At 41.9% G+C, this 19102-nt stretch overlaps 1 protein-coding gene across 7 annotated transcripts in view; it reads right to left on the bottom strand.

The window, feature by feature from the left end:
- The window catches only part of UXS1 (UDP-glucuronate decarboxylase 1), a 113156-nt gene that overhangs the window by 30827 nt on the left and 63227 nt on the right, over positions 1–19102 (bottom strand). For 5 of the 7 annotated variants that reach the window (XM_006102997.3, XM_023744351.1, XM_023744353.1 and 2 more), the window contains 2 exons: positions 12104–12164; positions 5279–5459 (listed from right to left, as the gene is read on the bottom strand). In XM_006102997.3, coding sequence (XP_006103059.1) covers positions 5279–5459; positions 12104–12164 — 242 coding nt within the window. Of the gene's footprint in view, positions 1–5278; positions 5460–12103; positions 12165–12263; positions 12398–19102 lie in introns of those variants that run through there. The other 2 variants (XM_023744352.1, XM_023744355.1) reach the window with 2 other exon arrangements.

Here is a 19102-nt window from a genome sequence, read left to right on the forward strand (position 1 = left end):
ACAAAACGAACAGGCAGCCAACCAATTGGGGGATGATATTTGCAAACAGTAGTTCCAACAAAGGCTTAATTTCCAAAATATACAAAGAACTCATAAAACTCAACATCAAACAAATAACCCAATCAAAAGGTGGGCAGAGGACCTGAAAATACACCTCTCCCAAGAAGACATACAAACAGCCAATAGATATATGAAAAGATGTTCAACCTTATGGACAATCAGGGAAATGCAAATCAAAACTACAATGAGATACCACCTCACACCTGTAAGAGTGGCTATTATCAACAAGACAAGCAATAACAAGTGTTGGAGAGGTTGTGGGAAAAAGGAACCCTCGTTCACTGCTGGTGGGAATGTAGACTGGTAAAGCACTATGGAAAGAAGTCTGGCGATTCCTCAAAAAATTAAGAACAGAGCTACCATATGACCCAGCAATCCCACTCCTGGGTACATACCCGAAAACCGCAAAATCATGTACTTGCAAAGATATATATACATATATGTTTATTGCAACATTATTCACCGTGCCAAGATATGGGAACAAACAATATGTCCCACAATAGATGACAAGATAAAAAAGATGTGGTACCTATACACAATGGAATACTATTCAGCCATAAGAAAGGACAAAATAGTGCCATTTGCAACATGAATGGACCTTGAGATCACTATGCTTAGTCAGAAAAACCTAATATATGATTTCACTCATATGCGGAATATAAAACTGAAATTTATGAACACAAACAGCACTGTGGTGGTTGCCAGAGGGAAGTGGGAGAGGGAAGATGGAGGTTCTAATATATGGTGACTGAGTTTTGACTTGGGGTTGTGGGCATATGGTGAAATATACATATCTTGTAACATATATTGTATTCTTCTAGGAATTTTTCCGTTTCATCCACACTGTCCAGCTTGTTGGCATATAGTTGTTCATAGTATTTTCTTACAATCCTTTGTATTTCTGTGGTGTCAGTGGGTACTTTTCCACTTTTATTTCTGATTTTATTTATTTGGGTCCTCTCTTTTTGTTTCTTGATGAGTTTGGCTAATGCCTTATCAATTTTGTTTATCCTTTCAAAGAACCAGCTCTTGGTTTCATTGATTTTTTTAATTGTTTTTTTAGTCTCTAAGTCATTAACTTCTGTTCTAATCTTTATTATTTCCTTCCTTCTACTTACTCTGGGCTTTTCTTGTTGTTCTCTTTCTTTAAGTTGTAGGGTTAAATAATTTATTATTAATTTTTCATGTTTTTTGAGGTAGGTCTATAGTGCTATGAACTTCCCTCTCAGGACTGCTTTTGCTGTGTCCCAGAGATTTGGGTTGTTGTGTGTTCATTTGCATTTGTTTCCAGAAACTTTTTTATTTCTTTCTTGATCTCATTGGTAACCCATTCATTGTTTAATAACATGTTATTTAGCCTCAATGTATTTGAATGTTTTTGGGTGTTTTTACTATAGTTGATTTCTAATTTCATTCCACTGTGATCTAAGAAGATGCTTGACATGATTTCAATCTTCTTGAACTTGTAGAGACTTGTTTTGTATCCTAACATGAGGTCTATTTTCGTGAATGACCCATCTGCACTTTAGAGTGTATATTCTGCAAGCTTTGGAGTGAAGTGTTCTATGAATGTCAATTAAATCCATCTGGTCCAGTATGTCCTTTAGAGTCACTGTTTCCTTGTCAATATTTTGTTTGGAAGATCCAGTGAAGTCAGCAGGGTGTTAAAGTCTGCCGGGGTTCTTGTTCCAGCATCTAGAAGGGTTCAGCAATCTGGAGAAGGGGCTGTGAGTAACTTAATAAAGAGTCCAGAGACGAAGCATAATTTTGAAAGGCATTTGGGGGTCAGAGGAGCCTAGCTAAAGAAACTAAGATCTCCTAGTTTCAAGACCCATTCTTTTTATTAACACAAATTGTCCTGAGGCAAGGCAGAGATAGACACTTCAAAGGGGTAGGGTTTCATATACACAGTCCATTGTCAGATTTGAGGAAATGCCTCCGGCTGTTCAGGTGTTTGGCCAGTAGGAGGCAATAACATGTAGATTAAGATGCCCTGAGCTGTCTGGCAGCAAGCAATCATTTTAATGCATCCTTTTCAGGTTTGGGGAAATGCCCTTGCTACTCCAGATGATTCAGCCCTTGCTGACATGCTGGAATTGGCTCCCGGCAAAAGTCCCCTACTAAGATTGTATTGTTATCAATCTCTCCCTAAAAGTCCTCTAGAAGTTTTAAAATATATTTAGGGGCTCCTATATTGGGTGCATATATGTTTACCAAAGTTATATCCTCTTGTTGGATCGATCCCTTTAGTATTATGTAGTGACCTATGCTGTCTCTTGTGATGGCCTTCATTTTGAAGTCTATTTTGTTGAATATGAGTATTGCTACTCCAGCTTTTTTCTTTTCCATTTGCATGGAAAATTTGTTTTCATAACCCTTCACTCTCATCCTGTGTGTGTCTTTTGTTCTGAGGTGGGTCTCTTGTAGATAGCATATAGTTGGGTCATGTTTTCATAACCATTCAGCTACCCTATGCCTTTTTATTGGAGCATTCAATCCATATACATTTAAGGTTATTATTAATAGGTACTTATTTATTGCCACTTTAATTCTGTATGGCTAGATTTCTCTCTCTCCTTCTTATTACAGCAGTCTCTTCAGCTTGCCATCACAAGAGATAGCATAGGTCACTACATAATACTATTTTTTGTAATGCTTGCTTGGTGGTGATGAACTCCTTTAGCCATTTTCTTTTTGTATGGGAAGCTCTTTATTTCAACGTCTACTTTGATAGCTTTGCTGGATTAGTACTTCATGCCATTCCCTTCTGGACTGTAGAATTTCTGATGACAAATCAGATGACAGATTTATGAGAGCTCCTTTGCAGGTAACAGTTTGTTTTTCTCTTGTTGCCTTTAAGATTCTCTCTTTGTCTTTAATGTTTGGCATTTAAATTGTGATATGTCTGGGTGTGGGCCTGTTTGGGTTCTTGCTTGGGACTCTCTCCGCCTCCTGAACTTGTGTGACTCTTTCCTTCACCAGGTTAGGGAAGTTTTCTGCCATTATGTCTTCAAACACATTCTCTATCCCTTCCTCCCTTTCTGCCTCTTCTGGAACATCTGCTATTCATCTATTGTTATGTTCCATGTTGTCCCAAGGCTCCTTTAAGTGGTCCTCCTGTGTTTTTTTGTGTTGTTGTTTTTTTTTTGGTTCTCTGATTTGAGTGATTTTTTTCCTACCCTGTCTTCCAATTCACTGATCTGATCCTCATCTTCTCCTAATCTGCTGTGTATTCCTTCCAATATGTTCTTTATTTGTGCTATGTCATTCTATATTTCTGTTTTCATAGTTACTATATATTTTCTCATGCTGTTGAGCACCTTTACCATTATTATTCTGACTCTATATAATATAAATTTCTTATCTCCATCTCATTTATCCCTTCTTCAGGAGAATTCTTTTGTTCTTTCATTTTGGGTGCCTGTTTGGGTTTGTGACTATGTTTTAGGTAGATCTGCTATGCCTTGTGGGAAACTGTTTATTGCCTTCACTATCTGATAAGGGTAGACAGAGAACCCTCACCCCCCCAAGGCTGGGTGCTTTTGAAGCCCTAACAAAGGTCAGAGCCAGGTGCCACCTCTGTCCAGACAATGGTAGCTGAAACTACTCCCCCATTTATTATTATGTAAATCCTTGCTGATGGGCTAGTCTGCCTTTTGCCAGGGGTCGCCTGCCTAAGGGCTATGCTATGAGTGCATTCCAGATCAATAAAAACTTGGTGAGGCCTAAGCACGGGTGGAAGTCCTTCCCCTTGAGTTGGACTTGCCCGCCTGGTCCCCCAATATTTCCAAATTATCTCTTGTCTTTTCATTTTCATTTGTGTGCGGCTCTGCTTCCAGTTCCTGAACCCTGATCCACGCGGGACGTGGGAAGGAAACACCCAACAATGCCTCTCAATCTCTAGTGCAAGACAGTGTCAAACTAAAAGCAACATTTTTAAAAAAGGCAAAAGAGATTTAGATTTCTTGTATGAATTAAAATGTAAGAAAGTCTAATCTTTTTAGTAACCAAAAAAATGTACATCAAGCCATGGATTTTTCTATCAAATTATTTTTGTTAATATTTTTTAAGATAATGCTCACTATTACTAATGTATTAGTGAAATGGACACTACCAAATGACAAAGAAGCATTAATATTCGGCACAGTTCATATATAGATTCTTTATTGAGGAAATAAAATTCAGACACATATTTATAATAAAACCCTGGAGAAATTAAAATAAGGATACAATTACAAATAAACCATAGTATAGCCATATAATAACACTGTTGAGCAATTAAAATGGCTCAAGATACTTTCTACCAACATGGGAAAATGCTTGGGATTTGATATGGGAAAAGCAGAAGGCTACACTATGCATGCAGGAGAAGGAGCATATCATTACAAGCTTTGGAGTCAACCCAAGGCTGGATTCTGGCTCATTTGCTTAACAGCCCTGGAACTTCGGGCAGGCCATAGCACGATTCTTTTTCCACATTCAGGGGTGGACAAAAGTAGGTTTACAGTTGTGAGTATGAAAAAAAAAATTATTCTTGTATTATTATTTTTTATTGTCTTATTTATTTACTATTATTATTACTAACCTACTTTCACCAAAAAGGTATGCAGATTTGACTCCTGGTCAGGGGGAGTGCTGGAAGCAACCAATCGATGTTTCTTCTCATATCTATGTTTTTCTCTCTTTCTCCCACCGTCCCTCCCTCCCTTCCTCTGTCTCTAAAAATCAATAAGAACATATCCTTGGGTGAGGATTAAAAAAAAAAGAAATGTGAATATATCTTTTGGGGAGGTCACCATCCAACCCACTGTAGCTCCCACACCATAATTCCTAGAAGTGTCCAAATTATCAGTCAGCTTTAGACTTTTATATGTGAAATTTCATTATGAATTCAGCATTCTAGGTCATCTACCTTCCCATAGAAAGCTAGAAGTAAGTTCTCATGGGTGGGTAGGCATCAGACCTGTTAGACAATAGGGACAGATGTGTATGACACAAGCCCCACTTCTATAGGCCATGAAGTTCAAATCCAGGGGGACTACGTAAAAGTGAAGTCAGACACTTGCTCTGTCATAACCGTTCTTTATCACAGGAACTAGACTGGTGTCTTGTGCACGGGACGACCAATCAAGCACAAAATGCAACACAAACCGGACAGGGCGGAGTCGGACAGCGCACCCGCCAGGCTCTGATGACAACAGGGCACGGGGGCACTCACCTTCAATGTAGAGGGGCTCCACCACATCGTGGTTGATCAGCTCGAAGTTCTCGTGGCCGATCCAGTGCTCCACGTTTCTCTTCCTGCCAGTGAAGAAGTTGTCCACCACAGTCACTTCATGGCCGTCCATCATGAGCTTGTCGGTGAGATGGGAGCCCACGAAGCCCGCTCCTCCAGTTATCTGCAGCGTGTGGGACATCCCAGAGAAAGCACAAGAGAACGGGGACAATTAACTTCAAGAAGACGTATTTCTGGGGCAGCCACAACTGAGACGTCCTCAGGACCAGGGAAGGGAGGGTGGAAAAGGCTTTACAGCAGCATCCTTACTGCTCACTCCAGGGCAAGAGGTCACACCATCGGTCAGCTCCCAAACAGTGAAAACTGCAACTACCACCCAGCAAATAAGTCAGAAAAATAGTAACTGCAACTACCACCCAGCAAACAAGTCAGAAAATTTTACATTCTTAAAAGGTTCTTGAAGCATTATTCCAGACAGCCCAGATGTAGACCTAAGTTTCAGTGCGTGGAGGAACACACAAAGATGCCCGTGGTGTGGTGTACGTGCAGTAGAATATCCAGCCCAAGGGAAGGGAAGTCCTGGCCCTGTGGAGCCATGGGTGCACCTGGAGGGCGTCCTGCTGAGTGAGCCAGGCAGAGAAAGACCAACACTGCTTTCACTCTGCTTGGAACGTAAAGGTCAAAGCACAGTGGTGGCTACCAGGGAGGGGAGGACAGAAGATGTGGTTTAGTGGTTTAGGGTACAAACTTGCAACTACTAGGTAAGTAAGTCCTGGGATTATAAACAACAGAACTGTCATATAAACACTAAGCTAGCAAGAGACCATATCTTAATTTGTTCCCAACAGTAGAAGAAATGACAACTGTGTGACAAGATAGAGGTCTAAGTTAATGCTACAATGGCAGCCATAACGCAATATAAATGTGTGAAGTCAATATATTGTACACCTTAAATTTACACAATGTTGTATGTCAAATATATCTTGATTTAAAGAACACAAAAAAAGGTTCTTGTTTTATAATGAATGGGATGCTGACCATCACTTATATAGTTCTAATATGACTACTGCCAAGTTTTAGAATTACTACTTCTTCTTTTTTTTTTTTTTAAGTGATTAGCAAAATGCAGAGATCTGGGGAACTAGCAAAAAAAAAAAAAGATGATATTTAAAATGGACTCAAGAACCCCATGAAAAATTAGTATCTTTCAAATGGTTCATAAGAACAAATTAATGAACAATATATGCTGTTTGCAGACCAAAGCTCTAAACGCACAAGTTCCACTGGCCGGGTACTGTCTGAGCAGGAAGGCAAACAGAGAAATAGTGCCTGTGAGGGCCTGTAGGGGACGCGAGAGCAGCAACAACTGTTCTAAAACTTACACCGTAACAATGGAAAAGTTACATTTAAAAATTTTTTAACTAATAAAAAGACTTTATTCAAATGAAGTGGTGTAACTGAAGCGCTAGACACAGCATATTTCATTCCTGGGAGGTGGCAGTGAAAAAAATAAACTTGAAAACAGACGTATGATGGGACTGTTCTCTGTCCTACTTTCCCACTCCTCCTTCTCTCCATCAAAACTTGCATCATCTCATGCCCTTCTTCCAAAGTGAAAATATTTACAGTAGGGGAAAAAAAATTATTTTTACCTAAAATAAAAAGTACAAAAAGACCTAGGTCTATACTTTTAGAACAGTTAATTTGCCATGAAGTCCTGTTCAAATAAAATATGACACATGTCCAGGTTTATCCCAGATAAGAATTGGCTGTTCTGGGTGGAAAAGGTCGAGCAGGAGGGGTACTGCCTGCCTTAAGAAGAACCGTGTGTCAACCACTGATTAGGTACTGACATGTGCTCTGATGGAAACACAAATATGGGTTAGAGTATGAAGGGTTGGAAAATCCTGGTACTCCAACAGCTTTCTATCAGCTATACTCATTCTTTACTGAGAGCACCATTTTCTAAGTCCCTCTGTTTAGAGGTGGATCCAGAGGAACTGAGGTTTTGATCAAGATCCACGATCACTAATAATCTATAATAATAAAAGTGTAATATGCTAATTAGACCAGACAGCTAAAAGATCTTCCAGACGAAGCTGCCGCAGCAGGGGCCAAGGCAGAGGTGGTTAGGGAAGATCAGGCAGGCAGGCAAGCAGTTAGGGGCTATCAGGCAGGCAGGCAGAGTGGTTAGAGGTGATCAGGCAGGCAGGCGAGTGGTTAGGGGTGATGAGGCACGCAGGCAGAGTGGTTAGAGATGATCAGGCAGGCAAGCAGTTAGGAGCCAGCGGTCCCAGATTGCGAGAGGGTGCAGGCCAGGCTGAGGGACCCCCCTCCCCCCGCCCCCCACCCCATGCACAAATTTCGTGCACCAGGCCTCTAGTGATATATAAGCCCACAGTCTTAATTCCATGTTCTCCCCACTACCTGTTCATCTGTCCAGTTTGTGTTTTAGCTTTAGCACTCCTATAGTGTGCTGTATAGATTTTTACAGAGAATTTTCTGAAAAAATAACTAAACTTCAAATTGATTCACCACTAGGTGAGAATTCATTTTACTTTACCTTTATTTGATTGTATTTCTCATGTTTTCCACAGTTTTCAAATGAGAAAAATTACACCTTTTTAAAGGAAATGTAACTTCTTCTACTGTAACTATATCTATGTGCAACTGTTTGTTAAATAAGATGTTCTGTGCCATGCTAACTCTACCTCAGAAATGCAGATCGTGTATTAAATTATACACGATCACCTCCAACACTTCCCTAGTTTTAGGAAGAACATAAAACTGCTGGAAGCACCTTAGTGTTGTTTAAAAAGGACTTGAACTGTTTTTCTTGAACAATGCCTTTCTATCTAAAATACTAAAAGATTTATGTGACATAGCTGGATGGTTATAATGGCTTTCCTAATGAAGTTCAGCCCATTAAGCAAGCATTTAAAATAGAAACAAAGCTGGCGGAAGCATACCTCTGAGGAAGCTCGCTCAGGAAGACTGATCAGCAAGCCCAGGCGTACCCCTGAATAACAAGGAGCTAATCTAATAGCCAGGAGACAGTGGGAAGAAGAGATATAGACCTCTTACACAGCTTGGCATGGCTCTGCAGTTTATGAGCTCATCTATATGTGCTTGTAGTTCTTGCTCTTTCGGGAATTAACTGGCAACTAAAGTGATCTAGTTCAAGGTCAGCATTCAAAGTCATGCTGCTTGGTAAACCAGCAAAAACTTCTCCAACAAAACCCTGTCTTTGTTCTGTGGCTTCAACAATTACTGACAAGGCTTTTAAATTTCACAACAGTATGCCAGACTTGGGCACCAAAGTGACTTAACCTATGAGGTGGCAGATGAATGAAAAATTGAGTCCACTTATTGTGGTTATGCATAGAGTGAAATAAATCCAGTAATACTCAGCATTGCCAGGAAGAGCATCCTACATGGAAACAGTAATAATAACCTTTGAAGACTGTGCAGGATCACAAATTAGTGCAGAGCACCATACTTTCTGATCACAGTGACACAAAAAGAATAGAATTATCTTTCCTCTGCAGCTGAAGACGCTGATATAGTCCTCAATTCGAACTTAAATGCAAAACAATTTTGATGTGATGATGGGTGTACAAGTAAATAGACTTTAGATCTGCTCAGGGTGAGATTTATGTAAGCCATCTAAAGGCAAAAGACCTTCTGTAACTATTTATGTGGGGGAAACAGAATTAATATTGATTCAGGAGTGTGACTTTGGTGTTTGGGGTACATACTCCTACAACCTAGATCAGTGATGGCGAACCTATGACACGTGTGTCAGAGGTGACACGCGAACTCATTTTTCTGGTTGATTTTTCTTTGTTAAATGGCATTTAAATATATACAATAAATATCAAAAATATAAATCTTTGTTTTACTATGGTTGCAAATATCAAAAAATTTCTATATGTGACACGACACCAGAGTTAAGTTAGGGTTTTTCAAAATGCTGACACACCGAGCTCAAAAGGTTCGCCATCACTGACCTAGATGATGAGTGGAAAAATAAGAAACAACCTTGTGTACTAACCCTTTCTATTAAGGTCACAGATAAGACATTTTTCCAGATGGTAGTGTGAGGTGCTCTGTAGACCTGTTCCCCAGCAAAACAACCATAACTGGTGAAACTTAATTGAAAAATGAACAACCATTAGCCCTGGTCAGGTGGCTCATTTGGTGGGAGCACTGTCCCATGCACCACCTAGTTTTGGGTTTATTCTCTGGTTGGGGCACATAAGAGAGGCGACCAACCAATCAATGTTTTTCTCTCACATTGATTTTTCTCTCTCTCCCCCTTCCTTTCTCTAAAAAAGTCAATAAACATATCCTCGGATAAGGATTTGAAAAAAACAACCATTTAAAGTCTCTAGAAATTATCACAAGAGTATACAACAAATGAAGAAACATTTATGCAAGAAATATATTAAAATTCAGTAAGAGTCTGTGACACTTATGCCATGGCTCGCTCCCCCCCTTCAACCTTCCAGACTCACAGTTCACAGTGGGAGAGTGGCGGGCGTGGCCAAAAAAAAATGGAGCTCCCAGTCAAAAGATGGAATCTCACCAGGAAGGCAGCCACCAGCAACTCTCATCTCCTCCAGCTGTGAGCAATAGAGGCTAAATTCCTGGCAAGCGAGCCAGGTGGTGAAGAGCTCCCTCCCTCCACCCACAGGGCAGCAGCTCTACCCCAGGCACAGCAGGCTGTGACCAATGAGACTGGTCTCCTTGTCCCTGTTTGCTCACAGGTGGAGATTCCTATGACCAAAGAGGCGAGAAGACGGGGCCTCTGCACCTGCCCAGCTCCTGGCCTGTAAAGAGCAGTGCTATTCCCTCCTAGCTCCAGAGCAGTGGCTGAGGTCTCCCCAAGGGCAGGGGCAGTCATACACATAGAGAGCTACAGAGCTGCCCCCCAAATCAACTTCACGTGAAAGAAAGTATAGGGAAGTTTAAGCATAAAGGTGCTCTCAAAACACTGGAGATGGGGGTGGTAAGCAATACAAAGGAGGCTGGTAGCTCTATGAGGACAAGCTAAACCACAAGCCAGCAAGTTCAATAGGAAGACCCAGAGGAAGAGGCATCTAAGAGCCCTCCTGGGGTCAGAGCAAACCTCAAAGACTGGCCTCAAAATCCACCTCTGCAAAGAATTTAATGGACCAGATGAGGAACAGTTTATAACCCAAAGCATTATTGAAAGAACAGTTCACTCAACTGGCAATTACTGGGGCCTAACAATTGGTGTGACACCACACAAGGCAGACGGCTTAATAGGGACATCAGGGAACGAGATGGTCAGTACTAGCAAGAGCTCTGCTAGAACCACTGTCATCCCAGGGTGAGTGTGTCCATGCCCAAGTCTGTGCTCTCCAAGGGGCATCCACGGAGCTTCACAATTCAGGGGACACAGATGTCACTAAAGCAGACCAGCCAAGTCACTAAACAAACAAAAATAAAACTAGTCTCCCGGGGAGAGGAGAACAGTATCCAGACTTGCTACAATATACTACATAAAATGTCCAATTTTATACAAAAGTATGCGCTCTGCAAAGAAACAGGAATACGTGACCTGTACAGAAAGACACACAGCCAACAAACACTGCCTGTGTTCCTCAAAACAACCATCACAAATATGCTTGAAGAGCCCTGGCTGGTGTTGCTCAGTGGTCATAGAGGCAGCCCTTGCACTGAAGGGTCTCGGAGCTCAATTCCCAGTCAAGGACATGTACCTGGGTTTGGGTTCGCTCCCAGCTCCCAGGTCAGGGCACATGCAGGCGGCAACCAGTTAATGTATCTCTCTCTCTCTCTCTCTCTCTCTCTCTCTCTTCTTTCTTTCTTTCTTTCTTTCTTTCTTTCTTTCTTTCTCTCTCTCTCTCTCTCTCTCTCTCTCTCTCTCTCTCTTTTCTTTCTTCTTTCTTTCCCTTCCTCCCTTCCTCCCTCCCTCCCTTCCTTCCTTCCTTCCTTCCTTCCTTCCTTCCTTCCTTCCTTCCTTCCTTCCTTTTCTTCTTCTTCTTCTTCTTCTTCTTCTTCTTCTTCTTCTTCTTCTTCTTTTCTCTCTCTCTCTCTCTCTCTCTCTCTCTCTCTCTCTCTCTCTCTCTCCCCCCCCCCGCCCCCTCCAAAATGGTCTGTGAACCAGAAAAGGTTTTAAAAGCCACTACTCTGGAAAAGTTTCACATTTCCTCAAAAAGTGATACACCCAGCAATTCCACTCATACTGAAAAGGTACATACTGAAAAGAACTGAAAACCTATGTCCTCACCAATACTTGTACACATTATGTTCAAAGAAGCATTATTCAAAGTAGAAACCCCAAACGCCATCAACTGCTAAATAGATAAACAAAATGTGGCACATCCATACAGTGGAATATTGTTCAGGAATGAAGTACTGATTCATGCTACAGCATGGATGAACCCTGGACAAATTATTCTAAGTTTAAGAAATTAGATACTAAAGACCACATATTCCATCATTTTGTTCATATGAAATGTCCAAATCAGGAAAAGCCATAAAGACAGAAAGTGATTTTAGTGGTTGCCAGGAGTTAGGGGTGGGAAGAAGTATGGAAAATGACTGCTAATGAGCATGAAGTAATTTCTTTTTGGTGTGATGAAAATATTCTAGAATTATAACACGGTGCTGCTTACAGCTTTGTGAATACACTTTGTGAATGGTAAACCACTGAATTGTATATTCCATAAGGGTGAATTTTATGGTGTGTGAATTAAAACTCAATTTAGAAAACAAATTCCTTAATACTACAAATATTAATCAGATATGCAAACTTACCAAAATTCTTTTACGATCCTTTTCGGATAAAAATTTTACAGGTGGGTATTTCTGGGTGAAGCTGTATAATACAAAGAGATTAAAGAAGAAAAAGTCAAACATCTCACATGAGTATTTTCTCTGCTTATTACCAAAGCAAAGGCCAGATTTTAGAACTTACTATTTTTGTTCTTCTCTTGCTACTCCAAGTAGTGGGGCAGGAACCAAGCAATCAGTAGCTAATTTGAATTCAAGAAATAGCTAATCTGCTCCTAGTTTCGAATCAAGTTAAGGGTATGCCTTGAGATTCTATTCCTAGAAGGGAAAATTGAAGAATGTGTAGACTACCAGCAGCCAAAGCTAAACACTAAAGAAGGAAGGTGGCAGCATTGTCACCATGCTGTGTCAAGGCCTGGAAGGAAGAAAGCAGCTGCATAAAGTAGACCCTGTAGGAGACGAGTCTCAGGGGAGTGAAAAAAGACCGCAAAGCTGATCTTCCGGATCCGGGCAGGTTCACAATCCCAGCACCCACCCGGTGGGCAAACTACTAGGCATCAGACTTTCTGTCTCTCACAGTCTCTTTGGAACCTACTACAGGAACCTACTAGGTCTCCTCTTATCTTTCAATGCCTCGTGCCCCAGGTAATGGGGCCATGGGTCCTGACCCACACTAATATTTCAGGAGCAGGTTAGCATAAATCATATATAAGATGTCAAATGAGAGTTGCTAAGTACAGATTTGAAATAACCTTTTTTTAAAAAGGCCTTTTTGTTTGCTGTGGCCTTCCACCACTTATGAGAAGCACCTGGTAATTAAACCTTATGATTGTTAGCTCCACTGTTCAAACTGCAAGACAAGCTACTCTCAAGGCTACATTCTTGCATACCCTGCCCCCCACTCTTTTTACAACTCAGGAATAATTCTTACCAACGAGTCTCTAGTTAGTAGAAAGTTCCCTTTCTCCCACCCCTTCGAACAAGCCCTTTTTGAACTTGTCATAACTTTTGCTCTAAGCATGTTTTACAGGCTCAGGGGGGAGTAGGACATCTGCCTGGACTGTCTCCTGACAGACAGACAAACTCAACTTCACCCAAAATCCTCCTCCCTTCCTTGTCGCTTAGCAACAGTCAAGGATTACAAGGGGAAGCCACTCTTGTTTCTTGCCCTGTGTTGATTAGCAATACTTGGGCCTTTCCCTTCATGGAAAGTATAATAAACTTCCTCTCTGCATCTCTTCTTTTAGTGTGAATTCTTTCACAGTCCTCATCACCAGCCAAACCCTAACAAATTTATTTACACAAATTCCAAGAAACAGGCTTTGTTGTTACTATCTTAATTGGAGAGTTGCTGGGCCAGGGGCCCTGTCTTCATGCCCTCCACATCTCAGCGGGGATACGGAATGCATCAATGGTTGCGGAAGAGAAGAGAATATGACAGGTCGTTGGAAAGAGGGCCTTGAAGCAAGTGTTCCTCACTGAAAGACCCATTAAGTTGGAGGGTGGAGCAGGAGGTCTTTCCTTTACAATCTAGACATTCTCCTATTAGGAGCTTCCAGATTCTCAAAAGGTCAAGTCCCCCTTGCAGACTACAAAAGCAGAGGCAGGCAGGGGGAAGGTGTGAGGGAATGGTGAGAAACTCAGTCTCCCCCTGGTTAGCTCTGTGCATCTCAGCACTTCCTGCTCTGACAGGCAGGGGCCATCTTTTTCCTTTCTTAATTTATTTTTCAATTACACTGGACATACAATACTATATTACTTTCAGGTGTACAACATAGTAGTTGGACATTTATATACCCCATGAAGTGATCACCACAATAGGAGAGCGGTTGTCTTTAGCACACCCCACCATAGTGAGTGCGTTGCTGTGTGGACCAGGGCCAGCTCCACCTGCAGCCAGAGGAATCATGCTGGGAGGCGGGGGAGCCGAAGATAGCTGCCTTCGCTGGGAAGCGACACTTTCTGTTACTGCAAATACTTCCTCAGTCACACAAGTGTAGGACAGCAAAGTAAACCTCAGCAACGCTTGTGTGCTACCCTCACACCAGCCACAATTCCCCTTGTCTTCTCATGTCCACCACTCCAGACCCAATCCCAAATCCCACCAACAGAATGAAGTATCTATACTAATAATAGAGGAATATGCAAATTGTCCTGGATGCCATCACATAACAACCAATCAGGAAGGGGGCAGGGCTGTGGTGGAGAGCTCTCAGCAGGCCGGCAGGGGAGAGCAGTTAGGCAGCTAGGGGGATCAGGCCAGGAGGGGAGAGCAGTTAGGCAGTTAGGGGGATCAGGCCAGGAGGGGAGAGCAGTTAGGGGGATCAGGCCGGGAGGGGAGAGCAGTTAGGGCCATCAAGCAGGCAGGGGAGCAGTTAGGGGCATCAGGCAGGCAGGCAGGTGAGCGGTTAGGAGCCAATGGTTCTGGATTGCGAGAGGGATCCTGGATTGGAGAGGGTGCAGGCTGGGCTGAGGGACCCCCACCCCCCGTGCACAAATTTTGTGCACCGGGCCTCTAGTGAATTAAATAACAAACATTTTCTTACATCCCCAAATTAATTATTTAGTAATTACTTTATGCCATTTCAGACTCCAACCTTATTATTTAATGGGATAGCCAGTAAAGAAGTTTTTCTTAGAGTTTAAAGTATCATTATTTGCTATCTACTCAAAGAACATTTAACAATATTGAAAGAAATTTCAGAGACAAAAAGGCAGTTTTAGGGAAAGGTGGGGGGGAGGGTGGTCCCTGGGAGAGGAATGCATGAGTGATGGAAAGGAGATAGCTCCAAGACGCCAGAATGCTTATCTCACTTTTGCAGAGGATGGAGAAATGTTACAAGGGAAGCATACACTCACAGAGGAGAGAGGAATGTTGCAAGATAAGGGGGAGAGGAAAGGGGGGCATACAGGGGCTCTGGGCTTTGAAACTGCTACTCTGCATAAGAATGACCAATTAAGAAAGCACAAGGGTCATACACTAAGGAAGGTCCAATGAGAAAGGGTCATGAAAAGACAAAGAGCTGCAGCCTTTATAAACCCGGCGACAATGAGGCTCAAAAAGGATTGATTTTTTTTTCCCCCATAAGAGAGAGTGAGCAGGTTTTTCCCATTTGGGGACCCCTCCCCAGGGGATCCCCTGACCGCTGCCCAAGCAAAGTTTGTATATGCTTCCAATAAACTTACACATAGGAAGATATGAACTTACCTCCTCCTCCCAGCTACACATGGAACATGACAAACTACAGCTACATATGGAACAATTTGCTCTGAAAACTAGCTGAACAGCTCCTTCAGGACAAGGATAAAACGGTAGCAGAAGCAGAATACTCGGTCTCACTAAAATGCCCACCCAGGCATAGTGAACGATGGCCAGGAGAGAGCTCACAAATACAGAGCTTCTCCCTGATGCCCCACATCAAGCACCCCAACCCTTGGACTCTGCCTGGGAGACATGAGCCCCCAAAACATTTGGCTTTGAAACACAACAGGGTTTGTGTCCAGGAGAGCCATAGGATGTAAGTAACAGAGATTCACTCTTAAAGGGCTTGTGCTGCCCAAGTTGGTTTGGCTCAGTGGATAGAGCATCAGCCGCAGACTAAAGGGTCCCGGGTTCAATTCCAGTCAAGGGCATATGGGTTGCAGGCTCGATTCCAGGCCCTGGTCAAGGCTCGTGCAGGAGACAATTAGGGCTCTCTCCTCTCCGGGAAGAAAAGGCGCTGGCGAGAGGCACTTTTGCATTCTCCCTCTACCTTTATAGTGTTGGTGGGCACCATTTTTGCACTCTGCCTCTAACCTGCTAACGCCAATGGGCATGCCTGGCACCTGTACCACTCCGACAGCCCCAACAAAGTTAAGTGGCCCCAAGTAGCCCACACAAGGGAACTCCCCAGGCACCTGGCTCCTGTGGCCAGGATGAATTGTGTTTCTGGGCCCCATGGATCTGAAACAATTAGAGACAGTTCTTGGCAAACTATGACCCCTCCAGGGCACAGCACAGACAGCAGACTGAAACACCCAAGTCTTCCTTTGAAAAAGGCCTATTTACTCGTCCTCAGCTTCAGCCTGAGTGGCAGGCTTTCGGTGGATGACTCATCCTGGGGCTAAGGAAGGGTTCCTCACAGAACATGGGCCAAGGGAAGCCATCTTTGCACAGCTTGCCAGGACCTGCCAAAAAAGAGCTCAAACACTTGTCTGAGCCCTGAATTTTTGCATCTATTGCCAAGGAGAAAACCCATAACTCCCGTGGATTCGGAAGTCGGCAGGGTTTGCCACTGCAGTCCCACAGGACTGTGTATGTTTGCATACTGTAAAAGCTGCTACCTGAGGGTCTAGATTCCAATCAGCCTGAAAGCAGGTGCTGACTGAGATCCCACTCTCTGCAACACCACAGGTCTCGGCACCCCTTCAACGAGCCCCGACCAAGAATAAACCAGAATAAACCAGAATGCTTAGACAATCACCAGGTTCAAGAGGCAACTGAGTGTCAGGGAAAGGCTAAGCAAGAAGGTTCATCTCCTGCCTGTGGCCACCCTTCAGGACTGGCAGACAGACAGCTGTTTCACCTAACACACAGAAACAAACAGAGAGTTAAGCAAACGAGGAAACAAAGGAATGCGTTCCAAATTAAACAATAAAACACCAGGAAAGAAAACATAATAAAACAAAGGTAAATAATTTACCTGATTAGATTTTTAAGTGATGATCATAAAGATGCTAACCAAACTCAGGAGAAAAATTTATGAACACAGCACAAACATCAACAAAGAGAAAATATAAGTACCAAACAGATGTCATAGAGCTGAAGAATAAAATACTAAACTGAAAAATACAGTAGGGGGTACAATAGTAGATTAGAAGAAGCAGGAAAAAGAGAATCAGTGATCTAGAAAGACAGAGCAGTAGACCTCATCACAAAAGAGCAGCAAAAAGAAAAAAAAATTAAAAATGGAAGATGACTTAAGGGACCTATAAGAAAATAACAAGTGAAATAACATTCATATTATAGGGGTCCCTGTAGGAGAAAAGAGAAAGGGTCAGAAAAGTTATTTGAAGAAATAATGGCTGAAAACTTCCCCAAACTTGAGAAGCAAACAGATAACCAGATCCAGAAAGTCAGGGAATTTGAAACAAAATGAACCCAAACAGACCAAAAGGACATATAAAATGTCTAAAGTTGATGACGTTAGGAAAATCTTAAAAGCGGGAAGAGAAAAAAAAAATGTATTAAGTGTAAGGGAGTTCCTATAAGACTATTAGCAGATTTCTCAGCAAAAACTTTGTAGGCCAGAAGGGAATGATATGATAAATTCAAAGCACTGAGAGGAAAAATACCCGTCTAATCAAGAAAACACTACCTGGCAACTTTACCATTCAGAACTGGAGAGTTAGGATTCCAAACAAACGAAAGCTAAAGGTCATCAAAACTAACCGGTCTTACAAGAAATGCAAATTTTAAGCTGAAAAGAAAGGGCACTAATCACTAATATGAACACAGAGTAAAAATCTCTGATAAAAGTATATTATGAAGATAGTATATTATAAAGCTAATATGAAGGTCAACTGAGAAGATTCATAAAAAATAACCTAGCACTGTAACAGTTAAAGTAATACACAAACCTAAAGATGTAAAATGTAACATCAAAAACAAAATGTGAGAGGGGTAAATGTGTAGAGATTTAGAATGAATTCAAACTTAATTTCCTAGCCAACTTGAAAGACTGTTAAGACACACACACACACACACACACACATGCTGTTATACATAAGGCAGGCAGAGGCAGGTGGAGGTGGATCTCAGAATGCCTTAGGTCTTTTGCTGACCTACTCCCAGGCCCAATGCTGATAAAAGCTAGCCTTATTGTGAAACTAATCCTTTCCATGCACATTCAGGTTAAGCAAAGGCAGCGACAAACTAAATCGTTTGTAGCTCCAAAAACATTGCCCACAACCAGTCATAGGCAGCATCTGATATTGGCCTTCACTACAGTCCCTCCCAAGAGGCTCCAGAACCAAAACACCCAGTGGCCAGCTTCAGACATCAGCCCAGGATCCAATTATCTTCACAAGTGACACATCCAAAGGGAAATCTCTGCAGATACCAGACCCTTCTAAGGTGAATTCTGCTTCATTTAACCAGTACCTGCACAGCAGGTCATACACTGTGGTTGAGGTTGATCTTCACAGTCAGCCAGACACAGGGCTGACACCATACATGAATAAGGCAATAACAATCAAGACTCTTTTGCAACAGGAGAGCCCACATAACCCACATAAGGGACATTCCTGTAGCACTCAGATCAGGTGATCAAGGAAACTGCACCACTAGTACCACAGGACACATACTAAGGCCACCCTCCAAAGACTAAAATATAGAAACAAATACAAAGATGCAGCCCAAATGGGGAGACAAAGAAGCATGCCACAAATGAAAGAACAGGAGAAATCCCCAAGAAAAGACTAAATGAAATTTAGGTAAGTAATTTATCAGGATAGAGTATAAAAAAAATGGTTATAAGGATGTTCTAGGAACTTAGTGAGACCTTCAAGGAACTTAGTAGGAATGACAACAACATGCAAAGAGGACATAGAAACCATAAAAAAGAACCAGTGAGAAATGAAGAATACAATATATGAAATGAAGAATACGCTGGAAGGAATAAACATAAAACTGGATGAAGTGGACAAATGAATCAGTGATTTGAAAAACAAGGTAGAAAAGCTACCCAATCAGAGCAACAACAACAAAATTTTTTAATGAAAATAGTTTAAAGAACCTTAGGGACAAAATGAAGTGTATCAACATTCACATCATGGTGGTAGAGAAAGGAAAAGAGAGAGAGCAAAGAATTGAGAACCTATTAAAAGAAATAATGACAAACTTCTCTAACTTGGTGAAGGAAAAAGACACACAAGACCAGGAAGCACACACAATCCCAAACAAGATGAACCTAAGGAGGCCCACACCAAATACATCGTAATTAAAATAGCAAGGTTAAAGACAAAGAAATAATCTGAAAAGTA

Source organism: Myotis lucifugus, unplaced genomic scaffold, assembly GCF_000147115.1.
Source record: "Myotis lucifugus unplaced genomic scaffold, Myoluc2.0 scaffold_453, whole genome shotgun sequence".
Lineage (NCBI taxonomy): Eukaryota > Metazoa > Chordata > Mammalia > Chiroptera > Vespertilionidae > Myotis > Myotis lucifugus.